This window comes from Anser cygnoides, chromosome 8, assembly GCF_040182565.1.
Source record: "Anser cygnoides isolate HZ-2024a breed goose chromosome 8, Taihu_goose_T2T_genome, whole genome shotgun sequence".
In the NCBI taxonomy this organism is placed as follows: domain Eukaryota; kingdom Metazoa; phylum Chordata; class Aves; order Anseriformes; family Anatidae; genus Anser; species Anser cygnoides.
In genome coordinates, this window is record NC_089880.1 from 3,157,014 (window position 1) to 3,183,244 (window position 26,231).

At 35.6% G+C, this 26,231-nt stretch overlaps 1 protein-coding gene across 7 annotated transcripts in view; it reads left to right on the forward strand.

Annotated features, from left to right (window-relative positions):
• The window catches only part of PTBP2 (polypyrimidine tract binding protein 2), a 50,112-nt gene that overhangs the window by 15,386 nt on the left and 8,495 nt on the right, over window positions 1–26,231 (forward strand). For all 7 annotated transcript variants that reach the window (XM_048067021.2, XM_048067023.2, XM_048067024.2 and 4 more), the window contains 5 exons: window positions 11,952–12,124; window positions 12,446–12,589; window positions 15,051–15,215; window positions 15,292–15,402; window positions 23,580–23,775. In XM_048067021.2, coding sequence (XP_047922978.1) covers window positions 11,952–12,124; window positions 12,446–12,589; window positions 15,051–15,215; window positions 15,292–15,402; window positions 23,580–23,775 — 789 coding nt within the window. The remainder of the gene's footprint in view (window positions 1–11,951; window positions 12,125–12,445; window positions 12,590–15,050; window positions 15,216–15,291; window positions 15,403–23,579; window positions 23,776–26,231) is intronic.

Sequence of the window (26,231 nt, forward strand, 5' to 3'; positions counted from 1 at the left end):
ATCTGCGAGTCTGAGTATTACGGAGAAGAATGCTGCCCCATAATCCGTAATAGAGTATGGCTTCAGGAAAAGAGAGCTTGGTCTGGTCCCATGTAGACTGCTAAAGCAGTAAACTTCACTTTGCTACTGCAGTCTGAGATGACAATGTTACAATCTCAGAATGTCAGTGCAAAGTAAGTGTAGTTATTCTTTAGTCACATTTACGGTGTTGCTAGATAGAATTTTTTCATGAATTGGCACATAATAAAATGTCTTTTATTGCAATATATGCTCTTGAGTGTTGAACTTGCATTGAGCTCTATCAGAGGGGCTCACCACAGAGTTGTGCTTTTTCTCTCTTTTCTCTCCTTTCCCCAAGAACACATGTATTTTTTACTTTCCTCAGAGATGTAGAGGAAATAGTTCTTGGTATCAGTGTTGGTATGCCTCCCAAATAGTTGCCTGATTCACTGTTTTAATGTGCCTGATATATTCCCCCTCTCACATTGTGTTGAGCAGTACAGTTGCTCGTATTAGTAGCAGATCATTTCCTTTCCTTTTAATCTAGCAGTAAAAGACTGGGCTTCACGATGCAATTTCATATTACACTTGCTGTGCTGTGATGGCAGCTGTTGCCGGAGTGGGCAGTTTTGTGCTTTTTCTTCCTATATCGCTAGCACAAGCAGGAAAAAACGCACAACTGGTCATGTTTCTGCTCGACACAATATTGGAGTATTCATACGCTTGCAAGGTGAGCTAATGCAGCACTGAACTGTGCCACTGAGAAGTGCAGCTTTCCAGCATACTGACTAGGCACGCAGCTGTGCAATCGCTAGGTCCTGTGCGGGGTGGGTTGGCAGAAGAGAGTAGTACTGTCTCTGTTGACTGTTACCTAACTAGAGGTGGGGAGATGAAACTCCTTTAGCATAGATCAAAAATAAGTGTAGTGTACTGGTAGCCATTTTACAACCCCTGGAACAGTCATTTATCTCTCTCCCTGCTTTTCTTGCTTTCTTCTGGTTCTGAAAGAGATGCATCTTTTCATTTTCTTGATGTCCTATGCAGTCCAAGATAATACTGCTTCAGCAGTATACTTTCCTTTTAATTCTAGTTTCTCATTTAAGTAGTTTGAGTTGGGGGGGAGGTTGGGCATTGAGCTTTGGACAGGGCGTCACTGTTACCAGGACAAACTAGTTTTTCCTGAATGTTTTGGAACTTTCCATATATTTTCAGAGAAAATTTTTCTTCAGGAAAACTAAATGGAAGTTAATTTATCAAAGGGAAAAAGCTAAAAGGGGAAGGAAAAAAAAACTATTATAGGCTTGAGTTTTCAGAAGAAAAGTTACAGAAGCTTTTCTAAGAAGTCTTGAAACTTTTTGAGAAAAATGAAATTTCTGTTTAAAGCTATTCAAATAGAAGAGTCCATTATGTATACTGAGGAGTTTGTATTTAACACATGCAAATTCTCCCACCACCCTCTACCAACCACTAAAGATTTGGGAAGCAGTTTTCAGATGAATTGATCCTTATGCTTTTTATACAAAGGAGACCTCTTGATACATTTCTAGGCATCCAGAACTGTACATGGTTTCAGAGGAAAGATCTCGTTAACAAACAGCAGTGGCCTGAGATAATCTCCTGTAGTATCAGGATGGTTGCCTGTTGCAGTGGTCGTACTAACTGTGTAATATATAAAGGAGGTTGGTGTGGAAAAATAACGTCAAACAAACGAACAAAATACCCAAGCCTGAATGCAGTATTACAATTCAAGCCATTTCCTACAGATGTCAGTGGGAAGGGGTTAGTTTCATTTGAGGCTTTTTGTTTTGTTTTTAAGCAATTTCTTGGGATTGTGCTCAAATTTCGCTACTGCCTTCCTGTCTTTGAATAGTATATGAAACATGTACAGTAGGCTAAATCAACAGTTCAGTTCTAAATTCAGTTCTGAATATATGAGCATGCATCCGTCTTGTTTATCAGAAGCCTGGAAGAACTTTTTCCAAACTTGCACAGGTTTCCTTTACAATTGTAAATTGTAGAAGCAGAAGTAATTAGGCCTGAAATGGAAACTGGTATGTTAATTTTTCTGTACCTGTCTCCTGAAGCCAAAAGAGTTGATGTATTTTTTATGTTCAAATTAATGTTAGATTTTTTCCTGTAGAAGAATTTTAAAACTTCTGTGAATAGGGTTTTTAGCTGTAGCACAGCCCTTGTAGATTTCCTAGGGTCTGTTCAGAGAATCTGTAGTCATTGCTTCCTTTATGAAGAGCTTAATCATTTTGTCGAAACTGGCCTATTCTGTACCATTTAAAACTACTTTCTGTTCTTGGAGTTTGGTGTCACGATTTTATGAGACCTGGCCATTGTTTAATACATAGAAAACTAAACTGGTTTTGTCCTTGATATTTTCAACCTATGATCCCATTATAATTTCTAAACAGATACCTAGGTGGACAGAAGAAAAGAACCAGTTTGTCTGTGTAATATTCTGAGCCTTAATGGAAAAGTACACAATCCAAAAACCACATTTGCCACCAGCAGTGCCCTAGCGGGCCTAAACTTAGAACAAAAACTTGACTCCCACATTTTTTTCAAGTCTGTGCTATAGAAATATCTTTTTTTTAAAACAATTGCTTGAGGAAGTTTGTTTTAAAAAACTCTTCATTTAAAAAAAAAAAAAAAGACCTCTTCATGCAAGCTGTTTTCCATAGAATTGTGGGCTGTGTCTTTAAGGATTGTCTTTAGGGGTAAGGTTAAACCTGAGGTTTTTAAAATGATCATCTTAACTTTTTAACGTAGTAACTGTTCTGTGAGGGTAGTTTTTTTGTTTGTTTATTTCTGGTTTTGGTATTCAGCTCTTTTAGGTAGTTTAATGCTTTAAGAACACTCTTGTGCGAATTCTTTTTTATAGGAACGAAAGTGGCATACTTTCTTTGCCCTTTGGAGAGCCTTACATATGAATCTGTCCCCAATTTCTTGTCAAATGTGCAAAATTTTTGGACAAACGTTTGATTTGCATTCTTACTGATTATTTGCACCACTGGTAGTTTGATAAACAATACAGAATTAAGGAAAATGTCATCATGTTGGACTGTTTAAAGAAATTGATCAAAATACGAGGTTTGTTCCTAGAAAAATTTCTAAACGGCTTCGTCAGCAGTATCCATCTTCCAAGACCATATAGATAAAAGAAAATTGGCAGTATGCTACATTAATGTTTAGTACAAGTCAGGTTACTATCTTAAGTACTCTGTGTATCTTTAGTAAAAGAACTGCCTCAAAAGAAATTTAGACCTGGATATTTGAGGATGACTGTTATTTTCTTACCACTTACTTCTGAACCCTTGCATCTCCTATTATTGCTGTCTTTATCCTTAAGGAATTTCATTTAAGTTAAACACGTCTATTAGTTACACAAGACTCTAATTATTTTTTTAGCATAAGTAGTTTATGAGCAATATGAAAGAAAATTCTTTAAACGTTTTATGGTAGAATCCTATCTCCTAGATCATAATTTCTTTCAAGGAAAGACTTATGTAAGGTTTCGGGTCAGCAGATACCTAAGCTTTTTTTCCTCTAGCATGAGGTGACATTGTCTTGAGGGTGTGTTGTCAGAACCACAGGCCTTGCATTACTCTAAGCATTTTCCTTTATCTTTTCTGAAAATATTCTTGGAGTCCATTTTTGTTCTCTACCATAACTGTGCTTGGCTCTCATTTTTGGAGGGCATAACCTTTTCATAGGAACTATTCATTCATTTTTTCATGTTTATGCACAGCAGCCAGTGACTCAAAGGGAAGTTTAGATAAACTGAAATACGATTTGATAGCAGGATTCTGAGAAACAAGAGCTGAAGCCAGGTTACATTTAAAAAAAATAAATTGACTATTAACTCTGTATTCTTCAAATTTAAAACTAAGAAAATAATAATAATAATAAAATCTCTTTTCCTGTTGAACTAGAAAGGGTCTTTCTTTTATGATGGGTTATTTTTATTCCAAGCTTGCTTGAGGTAGAGGGCTGCTTGATGGAAGTTTTAGGAACAGCTCTGTGCATGAAGGTGCTTATGCCATGAACTGTGTTGCTAGAATCCATGAGCACAAAAAAAATAAAGGGATATAGATAAAAAGTGAAAGTTGGTGAAACTTTTATGGAAGTTGGCTTATCAAAGACAAAGGATTGAAGCAGAAAAAATGGAAGATTTTTTCCTATAGTTGTCATAGCTTTTATTGTTTACATTTGTGCATTTTTACTCAATCAGCTAAAACATTTCAAAAATCATTTTGCAGCTGGGCTCGCTAAACTGGAGCTTTAAATGATACTATTAATCTTGATCTTGTTTTTACTTCATTAGCAGGGAAAGTTAGTGGTGACTTTGACAGGTAATTCATTGTATTAACAGAGTACTTGGCACTGAGGCATGCAAGCTAATAATCATGTTTCAAGTGCCCCGTTTAACTTATGGTATAAACATACATGTGCTGTTTTTGATAGCACATTAAGTAAAATTGGTTTTTAGTTAACATTAATGATGCCTTAGCATAGGTAATTTACTTCTGAAGTTTGCAAATTGATTACAATTAATAGTAATTGGAAAGATTTGAAGAAGTACAACACATGATTGAAAAGTATCATAACATTAACAGACTATAATTTACATTTTTCTACAGACTCAGGTGGGCATTTGCATGTGGATAAACTGAATTTTAATGCTCTGAATGTTTGAACACTGTCTTTTTGTAAATTAAGAAATTTAAAGACAAACAAAACAACAACAACAAAACCACTTGACCAACCATGCCAACAAAAACACCTTTGAGGATGGGAGAAATAAAATGTGGCCGTTATCGTTAATTAATTTCTGTCTGCATCACTATGCCACAATTCATTTTTATCCTATTTGTTACACTGCACTCTAGCCATAGTATTTTTTTTACATATTTTAAGGGCCAAAATTCAGTGCATTGGTTGTGGACTGTGATGTGCAATGTTGAATAGCCATTATACTATATTATAACTGTATTATAGTTAGAAAAGTTAATTAGTGGGGTTTGAAACAGTTGCAGCCTGTGTGCAGATGTGCTAGTTCTAATTAAAAGCAGTATAGTTAATCTTTTAATCTGCCTGACCATAGTTAGTTATTTGAGCTCAAATTCCTGATGGGCAATATTCTGTGTAGTTTTATTGCTGTTTGGTCAAGACTTTCCTTTGCATGTGGCCTGTATCCAGAGTAATGATCCATCTGTTATTACTGATGAATGCTTTAGTTCAAGTGGTAAGAACTCTGCAACGTAGCGGTGGCCCAGCAAGACAAGGATAATGGGGTATAACATGCTTTGAAGTACAAAATCTTACAGAATGTGCTCCCCACTCCCTAAAAGTCCTCAAAACAACAACAAAAAGTGAAGTTGGCATTGAGCATGTAACTTATAATTTAAGAATTAAAAAATGGAAACTTCAGAGAATTCCACGTTCTTCATGATTTTTACCTTGAGTACATAATCTACTTTTTTCCTCTGTTTCCAATGTTCTGAATTCCAGATTTTATCTTTAGGTTGAACTCCAAGATGTCTTTATGAAAAATAAAAAGCACTTCAATTTTCCTTGTTTTAGGAACCTCCTGGCCCTTGTGCCAGACTCTCTCACTGGATCAAACCAAAGGTCCTTTCTTCCTACCTTATATCTGTGATGTCAGGCCAGGCACATATGCTTAAGAAAATCTCAAATGAAACCACAGTGGTCTCTTTGTCTTACACCCTCAGAGTTTGTGATTTTCTGTGATTTCCTTAGCTGCTTGTTTTAGAGGCAGGTGATTGTTTTCAGTATCGACTGCTATATTTAATGTTCCTGTCTGGTCAGAATCCGCAATTTTAAACTAGGTATTTTCTTAATTCCATTGCTATTTTCTTAATTCTGTTGCCTTTTACTTGGTCAAATATTTCCTGTGTGGATATATGCCTGATGCTCTCTCTACTTCTTTACTATTCGGTTAGGTGAAACAAGAAATATGTCTGATATTAGCAACAACAATTAATACAACTATTAGTGAGCCTCTTGTTTTTACTGAATGAAGTGATTGTATTGAAGGATGAAATAAGTGTTTCAGGAATGCATAGCTTTGCATTTCTTTTGTAGTTGTTTGGTGGGGTGTACTGACCATTGTGATACAGAGATTAACTTCTGCAGAAATGGTGTTTATCAATTAATTTTTACTATTGCAGATAAACAGTAATTAATAGTTAGTGTTCTGTGATGAAATTTGACCTTTTTCCTCATTCTTTTAAAGAAGTAACAGATGAAAAAAACTTTTTTTTTTTCGTATGCAAGATCTTTGCCAATACCCACATAGTTGCATTTCTTTATTAAGAGATGGTGTAAATATGAAAGTTTTTTTTTTATGGAAAGTGCATGAGGAAGAAAAGTATTTACTGCAGTAGCTGTTACTTTATAGAGAAAATATTCATTACAGTTACTGTGAAGGAAAACTATACATCTTAAAATAAAGGGTTTATATATGAAAGTAAAACTATAAATATTTAACTCTTGTGTTTTGGCCTCAGAACACTTGAGGTTATATCTGAAGGGGTGGGGAAGTGTGCAAAGAAGAACTTGTTAGGATGAAATCTTCTATTTTTAATGTTTTCTAAAATCATTATCAGCAGGAAGTACGTTATTTACTGTTGTCTAGGAGCTACTCTGAACTTCAGGATCTGTTTTTCTGCAAAATCTACCTGTGAGCATTGAGGTTTTTATAGGTGGAGTGCCACAGATTTACCATGTGTTTTGTGTGTGTTATACTTCATTTTGTTGCTCATATATATAGGTTTTCCTTCCTTTGTTTAATAAGGTAGGAGTTTCTAACTAAAAATGTCAGGGAATCCAGATAGCTTAGATAATGCCCATTTATAGGCTTTGTTGACTGTAATGCATTCAATTTCAGTGACTTGGTTTTCTGTGCAGTAGGGGAGTGGCTTGTATGTTGATTACGTTTAGACTGCAGGATCCTACTTAGATGGGAGAATAATGCTTTTGAATGCTGTTTGTAGACACAAGATTTTGTTTAGAATTAGACAACCGATGTTATAAGGAAACTGCATTTTTTTTTCCTCTCCTCGCCAGAGAACCAAAGAGGGCTTGCATCAGTGCAGTAGCTGTTACAGGAAAATAAATAAAAATTGTTCTGTAATTCTGAATTGAATATAGTAAATGTTCAGGGTTAGATTTCTGTTTAATTGAGTGCTTTATCACCACAGAGCCATGGGACTTTTCTTTAGTATATGTTTAAGGCTGTGACTTGATTGGAAATGGACAAACACTGAATGCAGTGTTTTAGTCATAGTGTTCTCACTTTTTTTTTTCCCCACTGTAGACTTTGCAGCATTATGGTCCAGTGCATCTTTATAGTTGTTAAAAACTGTGGGGGAAAGGAGTTGGCATTGATCAGGCTTCTTAAGTCCGGTGAAAGCCAAACTATGTGATGAAATAGCTCCTTGCCAATGAGCTTCCAATTTAACAGCAGTTAGTTTCTCAGCAGTAGTTATTAGTTGTCATGTGAGATTTCCCTTTCCAACATTCCCTTACCCTCCCCAGTTTTCTGCAATTTTGTCCTTTTCCAGAAAGATCTTTCAGGTTGCTTATTGCCGTAGTCTGTTTCTGACACAAGGCAATGTTATTCTTAGTGCCTTGTTCTTTTTTTGTTAGAGAATACAGTTGGTGCTTTAACTGTAGCTGAACTTACCTTTCAGTGACTCAGAACAGGTTGTGTTCCCATTTTTAAACGCTGTGGCTTTCTGTTCCTAAGTGCAGTGTAATGATGCATCTCCAGCTGAGAAGTATCATTTAAAATGGCAAATAAAAGACTACATTAAAGTTAGGGAGAGATGTGTCATATGGTGTCAAAAACTTTACTAATTGTCTTAAAAGCTGATTTCATTTGCTTGACAAATATTTTGAAAATTCACATATATGTGCATGCATGTTTAATATATGACACTTTACTATTTCAATTATAGCAGTAATAAGTTAGTGCTAGGCTATGCTGGCTGGATAACCAAAAATTTAAAAAGTGTTCTGTGCTTCATTCAAGAAAAGCAGTGATAGCTACTGCTGTGTTAATTTCTTCTGTCTTAAAATCTGGTCTTACATGTTTTGGGGTAAATTTTGTGGCTTCGTTTTGTGAATGTTGTCAGTTCACCTTTCACTCTGCTACTTACTGGGAAGAGTATACCTTACAAACAGCTTTGTCGGGCTTACTTGCCCCACTGCTGAAAGCTTTCTTTAGGCATTTTACACAGCACTGGAAATGGTTGTTGACAGCAGTCTTTAAATGACCACCCAAGTCTTGTCTTGCATTTTTCAGTGCGTAATCCTGTACATTTTTGTGTATTATTTTATTATATTTATTTACCTTCTATATTAAACATATCACAAGCACTTTCTATTTGCCTCTTTTTTATTTTTATGAGTAAGTGTTGGATGTAGATAGTTTAAAAAATAAACTTATATGGGATATTTGAATCACATTTAGGCTCTAGGCTGCTCTTTAGGAAGAGATAGTACATAGTACAATATTTTTATTTTACAGTTCTTTAAACCTGCTGCAGCAAAAGTTGAAAAACGCTATAAAATGAAGAAAATCAGATAGGAAGGTTTATAGATGGCAAAGTAATGTAGTCAGGCGTTACAGAAATTATTAAAGGAACTGGAGATGCATTTCCCCACAAATCTATGTGCATGAGTGGTTATATACTAGACTATGATCCCTTTTTAATACTAACATTTGGGTTAGGCTTTAGGTAACCCTAATATAGGCCTTAGTTTTAAGGGAAAAGAAAAAAAGAGAAAATCAACTTAAAAATCTTGGAACTTATTCTGTGGAAAAAAAATGTCAGAGTTCTTTGTTTTCGTTTCATGTTGTTAATGTTCCCATACTTAACTCTTGAAACTTGTAACGAGTGCAGATTACTTAGAAGTTTAAGAATAAAAAGGCACTGGAAATATACTTTCATTATCACTGCAACTCTTCTATTCTTTGCGAGTTTGTAGAAAGTGGCAGGCTTAATGTATTACAGTGTTTTCTTCTAGCTTTCTGTAGAGATGTAAATTAAGACCTAGGCAAGGCTATTGTGTAATGAGCTTCAGGTGAAAAGTAAAAGTACTTCATAAACTTTGGCTGCCTGTGGTTTTTAGGATAACATGCTATATTGTGCCCTGTCTCAGTCTGAAAGACAGAAATCTGGCTACCTGGAAGACGAGTCTCCCCACATTTTCAAAACCTGATACAGGTTAGAGCCTTGTACAGACTAAAAATGGACTTCAAATCCTAACTCAGTGTGCACTTTTGAAATTTTACTCTTCTGTGTTCCCTCTAAGTTTGTCCTTCTCTTCTGTGAAGAAAAAATGAGATCATACAGTTAACCTTGCAAGCAGACGAATATTGCCCAGATCTTTTTTAAATTCTAGGTGAAAGTAATTTTTAGATACTGAATAGGAATAGTTGTTTTTGAGCATTTTAATTTTTGATGGAGATCTTTCTAAAGCCTGACTAAAACATCGATCTAGAATTTAGCTTTTTCTTTTTATTCCTTATCCTGTGGATTGGGAGATGAAGGAAGATTTCAAAAAGCTGGGAGTGAATATTTTATTTATATTTGATTGCATGAAACTCCACACTCCTGAAAATAAGCGATAGTCATGAGGTTTGGCAGCACAGCAAAACAAAATATATACTATTGCCTGGATTCATCCTCTCCTAGTGTTGTTGCTTGCATGCTACTGGCTGAATTTTCACCAGTTGCAACGTCACAGGGATTTTGTTGTTTCTTAGAATAAGTTGGAAAAGGCTTAGAAAGTGTTCAGCAGTGAAAGAACTTTTTAAAAACTCAGTTTTAGAGTATTATTTTTTATCTTCTAAATATATGACCTGATTCTAAAGCATGCTGACTACTTTGATTTTTAGTTTTAGATCAATCTAGATTGTAATTTGAGAGAAGCATTAGAAAAGCAAGCAGAAGTAGAAAGAGAAGTGTTCCAATTAGAAAGAAGTTTAGCTGTTAGAAAAAGATATAAGGGAGTGATAGAAATAATTTGTGATGTAGAGGTTTTTCTTTTTTCCAGCACTTCCTGTAGTGGAAATATGAAGAATGACCCTATTACTGAAAATGGCAACAGTTCATAGCTTTGGTCAGAGAACTGGGGTTTGCCAATTTCGCTAGAAGTGGTGAAAAGCTAGTTAAATGTGTTACCTGGTCTGGCTGTTTGGATCCAGAACTGGAGCATGGATACTCTACGCTTGTAAAAATACGAGTCCATTCCATTCTGTGTTTTGAATCTTCAGTGAGTTGGCTTGGCGTAGGCAAACTGAGCTAAAAGCTTAAATTCTTAATTATGATTTTTGGCATACTCTTAGCAAAAGTTACTGTTCTCAGGTGACCAGTTTAGGTCTAAGTGACTTTCCTGGATGTAAAATCTGGATTATATTCAGTTATAGCTGAGTGATAATTGAGGACTTCTTTATTTTCTTCGCTTTGGAAAATGCTGCCCTCAGCTTTCTTACAAAGGCAAGGCTTTTGGAGAATTTAATGTAAATGCTTGCTATTAACACTCCTTCTCCCTCCCTTATTTCTTCTGACTTTTTTTAGTTAGAAAATAAAATCCAAGTAATTTTGTTCATAATTTTATTTTTTAAATCCTCATTGCTATCTGCCATCAAGCATGATTTTGAACCCTAATAATTACATAAATTTTTCTACTAATCACATTTTTATGTTGTTTTTTTTGAACAGCTCTTCTAAGGTAAAATGAGAGATGGAGTATCTCACTATCAGCTGCATGTTTTATAGACAGAAATATAAAAAAGGAAATCTGAACACTTTCCTCCTATCTAAATGCATTCTGATTTCCAGCACTAATTCATTCATTAATATCCATGTATCTTAAGACAGTGTTTTTCTTTAGCTTTTAACCCTTTCTGATGTTTGCTACAGTGACATATTTATAGGCAGTAGTTTTATTACCTTGTAGCCAAAGTAAATAGTATTTTTGTAGGCTGCTTTTCAAAGCAAAACTTCTATCCAGCTGGCTAGCTCTTTATTTCATATGCTCCAGATTGAGTTATTTTTTATTGAATTTTTGTTCGAAATCTTTACGAGAATTCTGGACAACATTCCAAACTATCTTCCTGGTGTCTTGTTACAATGATGTCGATTTTTCCTCATTTCTGCTAGGAAAATCCTATATTTTTCTTTTTACTCTCCTCCCTCCCAGTTAGCAGCATTGTTTTTAATAGCTGGTCTTCCCGTTTCAGTCCACAATTCATAATGGTCACTTTGTACTTGGCTCTTAAACTACGGGGATGTAAATTTCATCAGACTTCTGTAATGTCAGTCCTCTGTGTCATCACTTTTCTCCAGTGTCATCCATCTCAGCATTTAATGATTTTTCCTGTATTTGTATCATCAATAAATTTCCTTTGAAACTTTTATCATTTCTTTGTTTGGTTACTTAGTGAAAACAGTCCTTAAAAACAATTTTCCTTAAGGAGCATCTTTAGTCACTTTATTCCATTGACATCTTTCTCCTTTCAAAAAAATAAAAATAAAAAAAATCTGGGTGATATTTTTATTTACATATGGTTTTTATTCAAGCCTTTCTGAGGAGTTATTAGTATTCCTACGTGTCATTATATGATACTTCACTGAAAGTGAGATAAAAAAGATTTGTTGTGTTTTTTATCTTGCTTAGAAAATACGTTATCACAGAGCTATTGAGTTAGTCTTGAACAGACTTGAACCACCTAACACTTTTTCATGTTCTTCCAGTCGACTCTCCAAAATTTGTTCTAAACCCTTGATTTTTATGTAGATGAGACTGAGGTGGCTCTTTTAAAATTCTCATGTTTGTAATGAAAAACATTTTAACAAAACACTAATAATAGCAGTAAGCTCTTCAAATAGTCTGAATATGTCTTTCAGCCAATGGTAATGACAACAAGAAATTCAAAGGTGACGATAAAATGGATGGGGCTCCGTCTCGTGTTCTTCATATCAGAAAATTGCCTGGGGAAGTAACAGAAACAGAAGTCATTGCTTTAGGTTTACCTTTTGGTAAGGTAACCAACATCCTGATGCTGAAAGGGAAAAATCAGGTAATTTGTTGCCTCTTTTATTATTATTATGAATTTACTCTGCCTTGTAATTCTGTTTGGGAGTGTGGGGTGGTTAGCAGCTACATAAAGTAGGAAAGATGGCTGTAGGATAAATACTCAGTTATGCATCTTCACAGATGAATTTTTGGAATGTAGTAGTTTAACAAATAAAGTTGGCATGTGGAGAATTAAATCATCTTCTAGAGACTGATACTTGGCAAAATATTTTATCCAACCTCTAAGTTCTGGATTTTTCTGTGCTTTTAATATAAAGATTGTCTACTTTGTAAATATTGAAATTTACTTGTCTTGGTATTACAGGCTTTTTTGGAACTTGCTACAGAAGAAGCAGCTATCACTATGGTTAATTATTACTCTGCTGTGACACCTCATCTTCGTAACCAACCTATCTATATCCAGTATTCCAATCATAAAGAACTAAAGACTGATAACACACTGAACCAGGTATACTGTTATGCACTATTAGAAATATAGACAGTAGAACATGATTCATGGTGCGTAGTCTTGGCTTGTGTAGCATATATTTAAACCATCTACTTTTGTCCACATCTAAACACTGCTGTTTTACCTATGTTGTTCCATTTTGTGGTATTGAAGGGGATTTTGCTTTGTGTGTGATCTTTCCATTAGGATGAATTTTCTTAATGTGTTTTCTTAATGTAAAATAGATTCTGAAGATGCCTTAAGTTTATTTTTTTCATAAAATAAGTTTTCATCTTATTTTGGAAACTGTAGGACGACAAAAAAAATAAGTATTTAATTCTGACAACTGAGATTCTAATGCCTTTTTGAATTTCCATGGTGATAATGACTAATACCTATGTTTCAGTGATCGCTCTTGGTAGCACTGGTAACATCAGTTTATGTGATTTGCTGTTCCTCAAGAAGAACATATTAATGTACAAATGTATTTGCTAGTAGAGAGGAAAAAAAGTTTTTGCCTCTGCAGAACCTATTTTAAAATAGATCTATCATGTCTGGGTGTATTAGGACAGGAAATTTAGCAAAAATAATGCCTTTGCAAAACAGGTTTTCCTAATGTGATGACCCTGTCTTACAAATTATAGGGAAAAAGACATTCATTTACCACAAGTAAAATTACTTTAAGGTTAATTTCTCGTATTCCCTTGATGTTACAAAAGATTGTGCAAATACCGAGTTACATTTTCTGTTACTGGTGTCCTGTCTTAGATAAGGCATGGAAATAGTAAAGTTGTAGCTGTTATCTTTAAAATAATTATTCTGAAATTATTTTTAAAGGCATCTCGGTTCAGATCAATTAATATTGATTTTCTTGTTGATCACGTCAGCGTTCCAGTTCCTTAGAAACATTTGATAGTTTGTCTGTCAAAGGTACTTCTCAAAAATTGGTTTTCCTTTTTTCCAAAATGTCGGTTACAAAGGAAAATGGTTACCTTTATCTTGGGGGGAGAAGAATGGTGTCTGGATTCTGTCTGCACGCCAATCTATACTGGATGGATATATTGCCTTAAGAAGCTTTCTGTAGTATTGTTCTCTGGCTTCTGTGGTGATGGTGGTTTGTGTACATCCCAGGACCACCTTCACAGCACGTGGGTTGTAGTGACTCTTCAGCGGCTTTTATGCCACCATACCCTTTGATGCCCAGTTTTAGCATTCATATTCCTAGGATTTCAGATCTTTCTTTAAACTGGAACTAATAACTATAAATAGGTACCTGGCAGTAAGTATTCTGTAACTAGCATTTCATGAGTCCTTCTGTAAGCCAGAAGGTGGTTGATTATTCATTTTTCTGTAAGGAAAGATAAAGGTGGTGCAGATATTGCTAGTTTTCGGAACAAAAAGAGCTTATTGTTACCAAAAGGCATTTTTATAGAGTTAGGTTGATTAATGTTAAACGTAGTTGGGAGAACAAGATTTACCTCTAGTGTTCACCAGCTCTGTTTTTTTTTTAAACTTCCTTTACTCATTGATTCATTTCATTTTGGGGAGTGTCATGTAAGTTGTGAGACATGAGAACTGGTCGTAGCTCTAATACCACTGAAATATGCCGTATGCATTAATATGGTGGTTATTATTGGTCATAATTTTTACCTGGAATGCTCGCTTTGTCTCTTCGTTTTGTATTGTTTTGCTTCGTAAGACTGCCCTAATGGAAGTATTAACTGGAAATCTTTTTTCCCCGTACTTTTTCTTTCTCAGAAAAAAAAATATTAATCATTCTGATGCTTTCAGTTTTGGCAGTAGAAGTAGTTTAATGTAGTAGATGTGTGTTTTTACGATGTTGTCATTAACCTCTGAATTTCTAAGACCTTGCTTGTGTTTCAAAAGAAAACAAATGGGGAAAAAAACAAAACACAGCCACAGTTTAAGAGTATTGTCTTTTTTCTTTTTTTTTCTTAGTAAAGGGAGTGGATATCAGACACCAGGTTGTTTATCCCTCTATGGATACTACTTTCTGGCACTGTCAGTTCTGTGTACTATTTCCTTGTGTTACAACTGAGAAGTTTGGAAGTGTTTAGCATTATCCCTTTCTTTCAGAGCCTTCTACGGAATTAAAATGGAATTGAAATATTAACTGTAAGACAAACTGGAAACACTACGAAAATTGGCTTCTGTAGGCTTTTTTCTATAAAAGAGTCTGGAAGGAGTCTTGACATCCACAAAATCCTCTGTTTTTTGTCCGTATTAGTAGAACAATATGCTTGCTACTGGGAAGATTGATACTTACGCAGTCTGAAGGCTTAATTGATGTTTTCATTTTTTTCACAAAGTTGGACTGCATTCCACTTCTGTTATGTTCTGTGTGTAGCTCTGATTTTTCTGAAGATAACCATTATGAATATTGCTAACTAATTTCTAGCTATTGTGTTGAAATATTAAATAAGATCTCTTTAAATGCCTTTTGTTGCTTTGTGTCTTAAAGCGGGCCCAAGCTGTTCTTCAGGCAGTGACAGCTGTGCAGGCAACAAATGCTCCCATAAGTGGGACCACTGTGAGTGAGAGTGCAGTGACTCCAGCTCAGAGTCCGGTACTTAGAATAATTATTGACAACATGTACTATCCCGTAACTCTGGATGTTCTTCATCAGGTAAGCCAAATTTTGTTTTAATTTGAGCTGTGACTGGCAGGAACTTGTATGTAAAACTTTATGATGTTTTTGACAGATATTCTCTAAATTTGGTGCTGTATTGAAGATAATCACATTCACAAAGAATAACCAGTTTCAAGCTTTACTGCAGTATGGTGATCCAGTGAATGCACAGCAAGCAAAACTAGTAAGTATAGTTCTCTTTTAAGGCTAAGTTACAAAACATGGATTTCATTTTAAGTGCCCAGAAGAGAGTGCCTTCTTACTTGTGGGACCAGAGTATGATGCAGCAGTGACACAAGAGAGCGAGATCCTAATTTTAGTTCATAGGAGACTCTATCCTTGATATGAGAGGCAAGAACCAGTAATTATTTTTATTCATTACAGTAGGAGAGAGCATATGGATAAATGATGACAAAGATCGACTGTCATCTAGACCAGACATTTTGAATTAAGTGAATAAGATTTGTTAACATCCGTGGCAATAGAAAAGGTGAACCAAAGGGGAAGGATAGATATTATTTTAAAAAAAAAATTATTCAAGAGATAATCAATGTATATTTTTAAACCTTCACATACATTCTGTGTTTGTGGAAGGCTGATTAAAATTGATGTGTATGTTAATTGTTGCATGGTAGCATAGAAAGTGCTTATTACCCATAGGTGATAGAATAGCTGAGAACTTAAGGAGGGAAAGTGGAGGAAAGAAAAAGCAGGCTTAGGTTTCTGCTCTGCCTTTAAGAATGATGACTACATTGAGATAAAGATGGACGTTAAAAAGTAGAAGATGGTCATTTTTATCTTCTTCACCATATGAAATATTAGACATTGATTAAAAGAGTATGAGGTGGCCAAAACAGGGAATCGCAAAAAAAAAAAAAAGGCCATCAAAAAGAAAAGTATAAGTGGTGTTCTTATTGAGAAAAAATAAGTTAGTCAGGGACAAGGAGTTTTTCAACTTGGCTTATGATGATCTACTTTAAGATAATCTACCCCTGAAAACCAGTCTGGAAATACTTAAAAACTTGGAATACAGTTAAAATTATTTTCTGAGATGTATAATACAAAACATTAGATGGTGCTTCGGAATAGAGGAAGGTACAAATATATTACTGTAATAAACAAAAACTCCCATGGATGGGATTACATCTTTCAGGTTGTAAGTAGAATTAAAATAGTGATACAGAAACTAGATATTTAACCTACAATTGCTGCAGGAATTGATTGTAAGCCATTTGGGTTATATTTTAACCCAAGTGTTTCTCGGGTATTTGTTGCGGAGTGTTGTAATTTAGTCTTGATTCGTGTTTGCAAAGCTGTTTTTCAGTAGTAGATGTTAATAACTCTTTAAACCGAGTGCATTTTTGAAGTAAAATGTAATATCAAGTGATGCATTTTTTGACTTTATTTTTTGAGTCTTACGTACGTTATCAGAAGATTTAATGGAAAAATGTTGTCTGTGAAATGGACTGTATATTATATTCCTAGAATTATACTGATAATTTTCAAATCAGTAAAGAAGTTGCAAAATAACAGAGGATGAGGTATGTAAAAGTATGAAAAGAAATAAAGAATCTGGTGCTGTTGTTGACTTCAGACAAACTAATGCTAGCTTGTTCGGACACTGTAGTGGTCAGCTTCTGCGTGAATGACTGAACTTAATTGAATAACAGTGACTCCTGCATGTGTGGTCATTGAGTGATCCTGAAGCTGTTGATCCAAAGTAATGAATTGAAAAAGGCTTAGGTTTATAGCTTCTCATTTTAAAGAGCTTCTAAGTAAGTAAAGAATGCTGTATTTGAAGGAAGGTTTGATTTTTATTTTTTTTCTTCACCCTCCTCTCTCCCTGAGATAGAGTAAAATAACTGTTTTTATGGTTGAGTTATTATGGTAAAACATGAAGTGTCACCAAAACAAAACTGCCTAAAGGAAAGAAAGTCAGATAATAAGAGAAAAACAGTTTAAATACATCTGGAAATTGTACAAGCAAGCGGATGTGGTGGCAATATTTGTTGCATGGAGTTCAAAATTAAAAGCATGGTAAAAGAGTAAAGAAGTTTTCGATTTGTTTTCCATCAGTTGTTACTATAGAAGATAATGGGGAAAATTTAATTTTCCACTGGCACTCTTCACAGGAAATCAGAATGTGGCCTTAATAGAAATTGAAGACTTATTAAGGAAGTTAAAGAGCAATTTGAAAAACTCAAGTGATGTAAGTACCAAGGAGAGATACTATTCATTTGAAGGTTCTGAGAAAATAGTGACACTGACAAGAATGTTCAATATGAAGCCTCTAGCCCTGTGGGACTCCTTTGCTATCTGAATGAGCAAATAGTGAAAAATTGCATTCCTGCTCCACTTGCTTTGTGAGAAACTCATTTCCTGTAGAAGTAGATTATGGCTACACTGATTCATGTTTCATCACTGCCTTCAGATTGGATCATTATAGTTCATTATATCTGCAACTAAAGGTGAAGATGACAAGCTTCAGGTTCTGTACGATTCAGCAGTCTAGCCATGGTTTGGAGAAAGTCCTGGGAACCTGCAACAGTAGAGCACACTGAATAGTTGTGCTTTTTCCAGTGAGACAAAGTGGTGTTATGGAGATGTCTGTATTCATAAGGAGATTTTCTGTGCATCAGAACCAGCACATTTTCATAGTAAATGATACTACCATCGGCAGAAGCATCAAACATAAATATTGGAATACCGCTAATGTGGTATACCATAATGAGATTGGAGTGCCAGTGTTTATATCTGAACAGCTGGCTAATTCAAACTGTTGTCTTTGTGTAAACGAATTAGAAGCATTCTTGCCAAATCTTGGCTATAGACAGTTAATAATGTCTTGTCTTCTGCAGGATTAAGTGAGACTCTTAAGTATGCTACGCATGACGGTAGTCTTGACCCAAAATGAGTTAAAAATATCACAAGTCTGAGAGTTTTTGTTACAGTTGACCATTTGGTCCTTACTTGGCATGTAAGTGTTTCATATTACCCTGGATTTGTTTCTCTGCAGAGATTCTGTTGAGGTCTGACTCACATTTGAGATGCCTTCTTTCCAGTGGCTTTGAGTGACAGCTTCAGGGTGGCTCTGCACTGGTAGCAGTCTGCAGAAAATTTCTGCTGGGGTTCATTGCCATAAAATCTGTAATGGGAACTTCAGGTAGTCATTTTCAGAACACAAAGCAATGACATCTCAAGATAAGATATTTAGATTCAGGGCAGTTATCTTAGATTATTGCATTAAGGATTTTTGGACACCTTGAATGCTGAAGAAGACTGCTAGCTGAAATGAATGATAAGCAATATTTAGATTACCAAGAGAGTGCTGGATTATATCCATTATAGCAGAAAGCCCAGCAAATGCAGTAATGATGTTCATGTCCTTGACTTTCCAGCTTTGTAGAGAAGAATATGACTGGTCCTTTAGTCATGGAACTGCACACAAAAACTCATTTTTGGATAATGGATTATGCTTTACGTGTGGTGTTTAGCCACAGAAACCTCTTGTATCCAAGACACTTGTCTCAAAAGAAACATTTTCATTCAAATGTGTATCCGTAGGATGCACTTGGGACACATCTCTCCCAAGATTTACCGTATCACCTTTGAGGTACTTACTTGAGTCTGGAGTGTGTTTTGTAAGGATCTCTTGGGAATTTTTTTTACTACTCTAAACTGTTACATCATGTCCTTTTTAAAATATTATTCTTAGTTTCTGCTGTGTTTTGGGGGAGAGAGGTGGTGGGGACTCAATGGTTTTGTTGTATTTCCTCTGTGCTCATTTTTTTCTTTCCAGTGTAATTTGATTTTTTTTTTATCAGACCTTGGCAAGTGCTTTCAAGCTATTCTCATCATGCGATAGATCTGTTTCCTGTTTTGGATCATCACTTTAGGTGCCTGAAGTGCTTGACAAAGAGAGGTGCAGATACACTGTTTGTTGTGGCTTGAGGCAGTATGTCTCCAGAAATACATGCTAGCTAAATTTCTGAGCTACGTTTCTGAACTGGGAAATCAGGATATCTAAACATAAAATCATTTCCTATCTCCCAAGCTGCATTCTTGTTTGTCGTCTTTGTACTATATGTGAATTATCTAAAGAACCTTGTAAGTAACATCTCTCTCCCTGAAGTTCAGAGGGCTAATTTGACCATCTCCTGTAGGGGCATCTAATTCCCCAGGTTGATGGCCTATACAGGCCTTGGGAGAAGCTCATTGAAGCATAGTTCCTAGAAATACAGTACTTTTCCAGGGGCCATTCTATCACAAGGATTTTGAGTCATCTTGAACCCTGAAAGTAAAAAGAAGAACAGTGAATTGTATCTGTAACATCAGAAATTCATTCATTCAGGCAAGGAAGGCCTGACAGAATAAATTATTCAAAGAATGTTCTCTTTCTCCACATCAGAGCCTACTGATAGATCTGCATGAGGCTACATCAGAGAGCTGCATCAGTCATTCAAGATGTGACAACGTTTTGTAATCTCATAGGGTACTTTTGCTGAGTTCACCTTAGCTGCTGCTGCTGTCACTTCTGTCAACATCCACAGTCGCGTTGGAGAATATGATGCAAGTGTTACAACTCCATGTTGCCTAGATAGAAATTCTTGTTGTCCTTTTGCAGAAAAGCTTGTGTGTGTTTGATTATTTGAGCAATAGAAGGAAATACTTTTCCTTGAGCTTTGTTTTCTTATTGGAACAGTCTCTTCTCATCTCACCTCTTCATCTGGGATTCTTTTTCTCAGCCATTTTCATCACTTCATCATCTTCCTGGTTGCTATTACCAAAAAAAAAAAAAATTTGTATTTCATTGAATATATGGTCATTCTTGTACTCTTTGGCAGACCATTATAGTTCTCTATTTTGGATCTTTCACCAAGTTATTTCTGCTGTTTTCTTTGTTGTTAGGCTGTGCTTATCTATTCTTACCTTCTGTGAAAGATGCTGTTTTAAGACATGAGCAGATTTTGGATTCTTTGTGAATCTAAGCCTGGTTACTAGGACCCTTTCTAAGTATTTTGAATTCTTCTACTGTAGTGGTTATCTAGGAATACTGACTTCTTTCCAGCCAAATCAACTTTCCACTATTTTGAAACTCTGAGCAGCACTGGGGGTTTTTGATTTTTTTCTCTATTTCTGGCTTGTTTCTTTCCTGAACTGTCATAGCCGATGAGGAACTGTGCAGCATACTTAGTGATTAGGAGGTGTGGAGTGTTTTGTCTGTTTTTCATCCCAATAGCAACGTTAGCAGCTGTAGAGAAAGTTTTAATAGTGAAAGCGAGTTTGTACTGCAGAGTTGAGGTCTTCTGTGTCAGTTTAAGCACGTGCATCATTCCTGGGGTTATGGATATTAGTCTGAACTTAAGCTTTTTTTCTTTTCTTTCACTGCTGTTTTCTGTTGATCTTCTGCATGTTCTTTCTAGCCATCTTGTTTGTATGCTCCTAAATACCATAGCGGGCTTCTTCAGGAGTGAGTCTGTACGACAAGCTCTTGGCAGGAGATGAACCAACTTGTCGGGCTCATTTTCCCCCTTAGGAAATGCCAAGAGAATGGTACACTTTTTTGTAATGGGGGGAAGGGAGGAAGGCAGGGGCCTGAATTTCACAAGATTCAGTATCATAGCAGTTGCTTAAGTATCCACTGAAGTATCTGTCCACGATGGCATAAGTTTTGTTATTTCTGTTCTTGAGGCTTACATAATGGTTTTGCTGTCAAAGGCAAGATAAAGAATGATACTCTCATTTTGTACTTGTTCTCCTTGGTTTGGCATGCAAGTGGTGTGGCACTGTCACATGTGAATATGTACAGATAAGAAAGAAAAGTTTCTTAGCAGTAACTAGAGTTCTTTGAGATTATATCTATATGTACATTCACTAACAGTACCATTACTGTCCTCAGTTTTTTTAGGTTACCTGTTTGAGAGGAACTTTGCACGTGCTTTTTTTGCTGTATAAAAAGGAGCTGAGGGTAAACGTTCACAATTGTGACTTTATAATAGCTACTCTTGAAAAAAAGTAGTTGCTGGCAAGCTTTCTTGCATTGTTGTTGGTGTATGATGCTGCTGGTAGAGGCTGGTGGGGTGGGTTCTCTGTTTTTATCTGTTGCAAGGGGCTTTTTCTAGAGTGTGACTGCCGTGCTCATTAAGAGTGCATCTCCTTCCGTTCTGGTTCAGGAGCTTCTTTCACAGTCTCTGCTCCTGCTACGAGGGATTTCTATTGTGCTGTATTCTTTCGTATGTAGTTTAGGTAACTGAGTGTTTCAGAAGATAGGATTTAAACCTTTTAGTAGTTTTAGTATAAGTTTTAATTACTTGCATGGCTCTCTCTTAACTATTGACTAGTCTGGAAACTACAAACATAGGTAATATTGTGGTTTGCTACTATTTCTATTTTATAAAGCTAAAGATTTTAATCACTAACATCCTTCTGCCAGCCATAAATCAACATGTCTAAAGACTCCAGAGAGAGGTATAATGAGAGTCTTGATTGTGTTTTGAAGACTTAAAGCTTTATGTCACGTTCTGTGATTTGGACAAAGCTAAATGAGTACTGCCTTTTGGTCCCAGTTGTACCTAGTTTTTGTTATGAATGGTTATTTCTTGATGTAATAACATTGGCTGTGTAAACTGGGTCTGCCTTTAATCTGTATCTTAGTGTATTTTATAACATAAGTCTTGTAAAAGTAGTGATTGATTCTCTGGTATATACTTTTTTGTGTGTAAGTGTTCCAGTGAGATATTCTCAAATGCAAACTTCAGGAGAGTCTTGAATTTTGCTTCCTCACAGTATATGAAAGAGCTAGCAAATACTTTATTTTGTATTGTTGGTTGCCCTCCTTTTCCCTTCATCCTCCTTGCCCCCCAAAATACAAAATTAATTCTCTGCTTGTATTCTGTGAATCAGGGCAGTAGATTTTGTGTTGCTGATACTGTATAAAACATTGTTTAAGCTGAGTTTAAAGGAGTTCCTCTTTAATTGCTAGGTATTTGTTGAAACAATTGTCTAGATTGTCAGGTTTCAATCCTTTCTTTTTTTTCCTTTGTATTTTATTTTCCCAGCACTTGAAAGATCTAATAGTACTGTCTTATGTGTTCTTGTACATGGACTGCTAATGGTGTTAATTCTTTAAAGCAATTTTGTGAGCCCTGGTGATATGTTAGCTGTGATAATATATTTTGGAGGAAGGGAGAGCCTTGCTGGCCCAGACCTAGCAGGAGGGTGTCTGCAGGATGTTCAGTTTCCAGATGCATCACTGTATGAAAATAGCTGTGTTGCTTTCCGTACCCAGCAGGCCCATTAGGTTCACACAGTGCTTGGCTCGAAATAGCAAGTCCTACCAGAACTTGAATATGTTTGAAAGTGCGTTGCAGGTGTAACCAAGCTAGCTCTGCAAGAGCTAGTTTAGGTCCAGAGGTGATGTGTTTTAGTACCGCATTAATCAAAAGAAACAAAAGATCTGATTTTGGTATTTGAAGGCGTGTTAGGGTTTTTTGTTTTCTTCAGATGAGCTGTGTGATCACTTCTTAGCATTTCTTGAAAATATGAAATAACTTATGGAAGTTGTTGGTTTACTAATCTCTTCCGTATAGCTGTTAGTGCTCCATACGCTACATGAAGGTATGCCCAAAATGCAAATGGAATAAAATCCAGATATATTCATTTATTTGGTATAGAATGAAGATGGACAAACCATGTATGATTAGGCTTTTTTTGGAGAATGTTTTCATGTAGTTCAAAGTGGTGCTGTGTTAAGAATTCATGTGAATTTTACTGTTGGTAGACATCCATTTAGAAGTACCAACTAATTGTGGAAATAGGATTTGTAAGTATAAGTAATATTAGGTTAGCAGATAATATTTTTCTTCAAATTTTTGCAATAACTACCTTTAAGGGGAGAACAAAAACATGCAAGAACAATGTAAACGTTCTGCTTCAATATATAGCAATCCACTGTGTGGTATATAAGCTTAGGGTTTTTTTCAGTTTCTCAGGTCATCTTTCTTTTTAGAAGAGTACTTGTTTGATTTTTAACTTTCTGAGAGATGTTTGGCATTTTGTCTGTGGTGCAGCTATGCTGTGGAATGCAGGCTAATTAATTATATTCAATGGACTAACCTTTAAGCTTGCACTAAAATGTCTCTTCCCACCTTGGTGCATAAGCAGTATCTCGGTAAGAGAAGTAAACGTCGAGCTTCCTGGAATCATGTTAAAAGAGGTTAATGCATTGTAACCTTAATTGGTTTTAAGTTAGACAGTAAGAGGGATAAATATATAAATGCTGGGCTTGTTTTTTTTTTTAAGTACATCCAATGTGTATTGTGTATTATGTATTATTTTAAATAAATTGACTTCTTTTTCTAGGCCCTAGATGGTCAGAATATTTATAATGCTTGCTGTACCCTACGGATTGATTTTTCCAAATTGGTGAATTTGAATGTCAAGTACAACAATGATAAAAGCAGAGACTACACTCGTCCTGATCTTCCATCTGGTGATGGACAACCAGCGCTGGACCCAGCTATTGCTGCAGCATTTGCAAAGGAGACCTCCCTTTTAGGTATGACTCTGGCATTGTACTTCTGTGTTGCAGTCACTTGATGAAAATGTTTATCCTTCTAATGAATTAGTATCTTAAACTGCAATAGTGTCCAAAGGCCTGTTCATTTTATATCGTGATCTGAACAGTAATAACACTATTGCATTGTCTTTAGAAGACCTGGAGAAGTAGATGAGAGAACGTATGACAAATGAGAAATGCACAAATTAAGAGAAAATCTGTTCCTGCTTTTATTCCCAAGCCAGTTTTCACTTCTTTCTAATGTTCCTTTTAGTCAGCTGCTACAGCCCACCTTGCCCACTCTCCCAACCATGCTTGTAACAGACTTAACATAATTTGCATGTTGCACTCTCATGAATGCTTATTTGTAATATCAGATTGTTAAAAATAGCATTTTATTTTATTCCTTCAATGAGGAATGATTATGCTCTTTGCTTAAAAAAAAAAAGTGCCCCTTTTTTTGGTAAATTACAGGAAAAGAAAATCTCCAGCTGCACTTCTAGATTTATGGTATCTAGATTATGGTACTAGATTTGTGGTAGTATAGATTTATGATAGAACTCATGTTCTAATATCCAGTCAGTTTTCGAGCTCATCACAAGAAATAGGTGAATCGCCTTGAGAAAACATATAATTACATCTTCAAGTGTTAGCAAAATACTTAATTCAGCATGTTCTGCGTGCTTTGGGAGAAATTTGTAATACTCTGGGTTTTATTTTAATTTATTATAGTTGATTACATGTGTTTCACTGCTACTTCTGTCAAGTTGATATTCTTTGGCATGAACACCTTTCACTCTTCAAAACATCAGACGTAATCTTACGACTTTTATGAAACCTGATTTTTTATGTTTTGATCACTGTTCTTCCCACTTAGTCTTTTCCTTTTTTTCATAATTTCTCATTTTTATTCTACAGGGAACTTAAGAACAACAGATTTCTTGTGTTGCTTTTTGTAAAGGATGGGCCAACTTGGAGTGAGTCAGAGTTAATGCAAAGTAAAGAGGAAATGTAAAGAGTAAAGGCAGGCCTCTGCTCTCTGTGTTACAGCAGTTAGGCAGCCCATAGTGAAAGCCGCAAACACAGGAAGAGGGTCAGTGTCCTAGTTATGGCTACTGAATGCTGCATTATCTGCCTTTTTCAAAAATCTAGCTGTAGAACCTCCCAGTAAAGTTGTATCTTGTTTTAACTCATCATTAAAAATTGAAAGTATAAAATCTCTCGTCCCATAGATTGATAGGGAAGATGGGTGAGTGTTTGTGAAGAAGTTTGACACCATAGAGGTGAGTGCTGTAGAAAAGCACTCAAAGTAATTAGTAATTCTTTTGTCAGAGCACAGTGGTATTAGATGTGGGGCTGCAGTATGAACAGTAAAGAGAAAAAACAATACCGAAGCTGTTTATTAATGAGAACAATCAGTTTATGTGCTGTAAGGCATGGATTTTGGAGAAGAGAGTTAAAGAGTCGTGATTTATGAAACGGCGTCAAATACAACATGAAGTATGTAGCTCTAATTCTGACATTTTCCTGAGTCCCAAGAAGTTGATTTCCAGTCTCAGTCTTCTAACATATTTCTTGGTGTATAATGCTTCTAGTATGTCTCAAATTGACGACTTTAATTTGCTTGGCATAGTGGAATAGCACTTTGAAGATGCTTGAATCATTGTATCACTTTGGATGTGTTTAGTAATTGGGTTTACTATAATTGTAAAGTTATCAGAGTATCCAAATGAGTTATGTTTAGCAGACCTAATGTTCCAGTGTTTTAGGCTTGTAGGTTACTTAGATGTTTTTGTGATTTTTGTCCACAAAACTGCTCAAGTTCTTTTAACCTTTTGATTTTAATTAGACTTGTTCTTCTATGTATTCATGTTTTTTGCTAGTAGAATTATGAAGATGCCAGTCATATTAACAAATCAAATATTTTAATTCTCACTGTCTGAATACATCTCTTCAATTGCACTTGTTTCCTAAGCAGCAGGAAAATAAAAGGGTTGTAACACAAGTAACTTCGGTTGCAGCTGTTGAAAGTTTTCTGAGCGTCAGTGAAGTCAGTCATGTGTTTATGTATTGGAAGAGAGTTAAGATAGCTGGGTATGTCTTAACTGTGCTTCATGTGGCAAGCAGGGATGATGATACTGTCATCTCTTCTTGTGTTGCTTTTTTTCATGGTTGCCTTTTTTCAGCTGTAGAGCTCGAAGTCTGTAAAACTTCACAAAAGGGGTCTCTGTTAGTACTGTTGCTGTCTTAGCCATTCAGATGTCAAAGTGGGAATGATGCTTGTTTGAATATGGAAGAACAGGGTTCTCATTCTGTGCTGTTTACTGTGCAAAAATGTACAAAATCTTAGTAACATAAATAAGAGAGGGTAGGAGAGAAAAAAATGAAAGCCTGAATGGGTGCTTGTGCATGCAGTTTATGGCTGTGTTTCTATTCAGATATGCAAAAGGAGAATT